Source organism: Temnothorax curvispinosus, unplaced genomic scaffold (genome assembly GCF_003070985.1).
Source record: "Temnothorax curvispinosus isolate PA1 unplaced genomic scaffold, ASM307098v1 QBEX01010107.1, whole genome shotgun sequence".
In the NCBI taxonomy this organism is placed as follows: Eukaryota; Metazoa; Arthropoda; class Insecta; order Hymenoptera; family Formicidae; genus Temnothorax; species Temnothorax curvispinosus.
In genome coordinates, this window is record NW_020219887.1 from 178,281 (window position 1) to 182,619 (window position 4,339).

Sequence of the window (4,339 nt, forward strand, 5' to 3'; positions counted from 1 at the left end):
GTGTGTGTGTGTGTGTGTGTGTGTGTGTGTGTGTGTGTGTGTGTGTGTGAAGGTGCATCCAAAATCACACACGTATGTATATGCTGTCTTGTAAATGTCTTGTAAATTGCTGTCTTCTAAAAGTTGAAGAGAACAAGAAAGTGATCTGTAGCGCAATTCGTATTGTAGGCAAGTTAAAATATTAATTGAATTGAGTCCATTATATTATGATAGACGTTGTTTTTATGTCTGGAAATATTAATTATAATTCACAAAAGCAATAACAACAAAATAAATTTTGGTAAATTTTATATTTGTATTCAGCAATCTCTAACATTTAAAATTTAAAATAAGTAAATTAAATATGTTCTTCTCACACACAAAAAAGATTAGATAGTACAGTGAAATTATTAGCATCAAAAACACCAAATATGTACAAAACAAATAGACCAGCTAATTTTTTTAGGGTGAGTAGAAAGTCATAGGAGATGCCTGAACTCACAAAGTTCCAACAAAATTTCCCTGTGCATCGACGGCCATCTCGAAAATAAGGGTAAGTTTGGATATCTCGGCTCTCATTGGTCGAATTTTTTTTCTTTTTTTTTGTTTTGTAGGAAAAAATGTTTGCTACAACTTTTATTTGAAAAAAATAGTAATTATTTTTTACTAATTAATTTTTAAATAAGTAGTAATTTATTTTTAACAAACTATTAATTTGAAACAACCTAGCTTTCGAAGTGCGGATTCGCTCGCGGCTGGTCAGGGTTCGGAGTAGGCGCGGAGAAAAGACACACGACTCGGTTTTCTGAAATAAACAAAGATTTATTCTAATATATGTACAAGCGTCGTAAAGATTTCGGCGGAGATATTTACAACGAATACAGTGACCGCGGGATATTTACAAAGGCTTGAATCGCGGGTGAAACGGTAACAGCGATTCATACAATATAGTGCAGGATCGCGGTACAGAGGTTTTCCGGGCGGCGCGGATCGGAGCGCGGGAAAAAGGGCGCAAGGCGTGGATGCGATGTGAAACGCGAGGCGCAATCGAGATCGCAGTAAGTCGGCGCGGTAGGCGGCAGGATCGAGTTAGCGCGAGGTCGACTACCGAGAAGCGCTCGGCGGTGGCTACAAGCGGCTAGCTCGAGGAAGAACGGCGCGAGTCCGGCCACCGAGAAGCGTTCGGTGGAGGCAGAGAAGCGCTCTACCCCCGTTCGAATAGCCTTGTGGATGAAGCTGGTCGTCAGCCGAGACGCACTTGGCGAAGACAGAGAATGCCGGAGGCGCTCTATTTTTTGTTCGGACTGGCTTGGTACGAAACTCAGGATCGGTGTGGTCGGTGAGACGGATGATCAGGAATCGCAAATTGTGACAGCGACGCCTGGCTTATATACGCGTCGCGACGGCGTTACGGAGTGGCAGGGGTAGCGACGGCAATCGCGAGCGCCAGGACGGTGCGGCGGAACGATCGGTGATTACGGCGTCCCGACGCCGCAATCGCGTTCGGCGGTCTCCGGTCGCTTTCGGCCCCGCTCGGCGCGTCGAGACGGTCGCCGCGGTAAGTCCGTTCGCGGACTTCCTAACGATACATTTTAACGATAAAAAATACGTTGGGCACACCGTGCCCGTTCTTTGCCCTGCGGGTGGTCGGTCGGGCGGTCTTGGCAGGGTGTTCACGCCGGAACGATGCAGTTTCCGGGGGTGCATCGTTACGAATTATTTTAACAATAAAGAATTTATTTTTACTAATTACCAATTTGCAAAAAAAATACTTTATTTTTACCTAAATACTAACTTTTACGATTTAGAAATTTTTCTCTGACAAATTACGAATTCTTTAAGTAATCTGTAATTCACTTTTACCTAAATATTATTGCGTTGGCTGCACATTCGCTGGCTGCACAATCGGGAATAAAAAGAGACTTTAGCTAAATTCCCAAGAACGCCTTTACAAACATCAGAACCGTAACAGATTCAGAACAGAACAACCACCACAACAACAACCGTTGCTAAAGAAACTATTTTCCAGGACGCGCTTTACACTGGCCGTCACCACGGAAAATGCACGGGCGCAATAATATTATTAATTTTGGTAAATCTGAAGAATAGTGGCCTCCTCACCAATTTCGTTGAACTTAGGCTTAATCGACGCGTTTTTGCACAAAACGACCAAATCTGGCAGAAAAAAGTGTTGCTCTGCCCCGCGAAGCGAGATATTAACGGTTAAAGTTGACGACTATCAGATTATAAAACGTGTCATACCGACGAAATGTAGCGACTACGAACATGCCCTGTGGCCACGATTAATTCGAGCAAACCAAACGCGATTTATTGGAACTGTCCGACCAAGTCGCTACCTTGAGTGAATTTTTCACATGGACGCTGCAATACGCGGAATTCGTCGAGCAGCTCGAGACACGCAGTAGTGCCAAACGTCAGCGGCTCTCCAACGATCCAACGATCGGGCAGAGGCAATCGTTGGTTGCCAGAATAGCGTGACTCGAGGGTGCAAAGTCGCGATTGGAAAGACAATTTATCCATAGCGGTGGTGATTATGCGAACACCGGTAACAGTGGCGACACGCGCGCGGCAGAACTCGTATGGCGAGACATCGATGTTGCGTTCGGAACGCGGATAATAACCGGTACGGTAATTAATACAGACCATATAGAACCGCGACAGTTTTTGGAAGACGCCTGCAGCGTAGTGTGCAAGCGAGTGCGAGACATTATAAAAACACATAACTGTGTCAAAGTGAATACCGCGTTCAACGGGAAGTTTGTGGCGGGTGATAATCGTGTTAATAAGGGTATAAATACAAATAACATAGAACTTTGTCGTACATCGCACTTGCGCGAGTGGTACTAGCGGCACGTTATCGAGCCCACATTAGCGAAACTCGAGGAGTTCCAGGAACGCGACAGTGAGTGAGCGTTGACGCGAATCCTCAATTTGACGGTGAACGTCAACAGGTACAATCCTTTGCGCGCGGGGTATCACTTGAAATTGCCTAAAGACATTAAAGTGAAGAACGCGGTGATCAATGTGCTGTCTATGGACAATGCGTGTTTTGCGTGGGCCGTGACGGCTACTCTGCATCCAGCCGAAAGACACTCAGAACGGGAATCATCATACCCGCATTATTCAACGGTACTGAATGTACATTGAGTTCCCAATGACGTTGAGTCAAATTAAAAAATTCGAACAACTCAACAATATATCCGTCAATGTCTATACCATCGAGGGAAAGAAGACTTCAAACGTTCTTCCAATACAGCTTACCGACCGCACGAGTAATAAACATGTCAATTTACTATACGTGCAGGATCCGCGAGACAACAATGTTGGACATTTTGCGTGGATCAAGAATCTATCCCGTCTCGTGAGCTCACAATTGACCAAGCACCATGGGCAGAAATACATTTGTGATCGGTAAGTACAATTACTTCTTTTAATAATATATATAAATTTATATTTTGTGTATAAAAAATATATAATAATTGAGTGTGTTTTTTTTTGCAGATGTCTTCACTACTTTAGTTTGAGCGACAAGTTGCAGTCTCACACTGTGGATTGCCGAAAGGTAAACGACTGCGCTATCAGACTACCGAGCGAGGACAACAAATGGCTGTGCTTCAAGAACCACAGCAGAAAAGAGCGATTTCCCTTCGTGGTGTATGCCGATCTGAAGTGCTTGCTGAAGAAGACACGACCGAAGACGGAACACGCGTCATACGCCTATCAACATCATCGGGTATATAGTGTAACATACTACGTACAATTTTATATCGCTCCGCGAATCTGATCTTCGCGCGGTGTCTTTCACGTGTTTAGTGAATGAGATGTACTTTTCCTTTGTTATAGGCAGTACATTGATCGAGCCTTCGAACGCGGCAGCTATCTCCTTGATAATGAAATGCGCGTCATAGCCCGACAGATTGTGGAATATTACTGGGATGAAGTGAGAATCTTTATAATTCAAATTGCATGTCGAATGTGCTGGACTTCTGTAATGCCCGGTCAGGGTTAGGTGGCAATGATCGCGTACACGAATATCATCCGGCGCGAACGGTTTTTCGCATATGTGACATTGCGCCGCGCTGTAAAATGTCTTCCATTCGTCTCGCGATAGATCTACCATGCATACAATGTTGGACAAGATGTTCTTTACGCGAAGCGCCAATTCTTTGAGTTCCTCAGTGAACCACGCGACGCAGTCATTATCGCGACGAAATCGATAAGTCGATAACGTTTCGTCGTACGAGCACTATACGTAGTATGCTATACTATATACCCGATAATGTTGATAGGCGTATGAAGCGTGTTCCGTCTCCGGTTGTGTCTTCTTCAGCAAGCACTC

The 4,339-nt window shown here is 44.4% G+C and overlaps 1 protein-coding gene across 1 annotated transcript; it reads left to right on the top strand.

Moving 5' to 3' along the window:
- The first annotated feature begins 3,148 nt into the window (after positions 1 to 3,148).
- On the top strand, positions 3,149 to 3,855 carry LOC112459730. Its single transcript, XM_025023999.1, has 3 exons — positions 3,149 to 3,411; positions 3,502 to 3,733; positions 3,844 to 3,855. Exons 1-3 carry the CDS (start codon positions 3,155 to 3,157, stop codon positions 3,853 to 3,855), a joined length of 501 nt encoding a protein of 166 aa, XP_024879767.1. The 5' UTR covers positions 3,149 to 3,154.
- Positions 3,856 to 4,339: the final 484 nt, after the last annotated feature.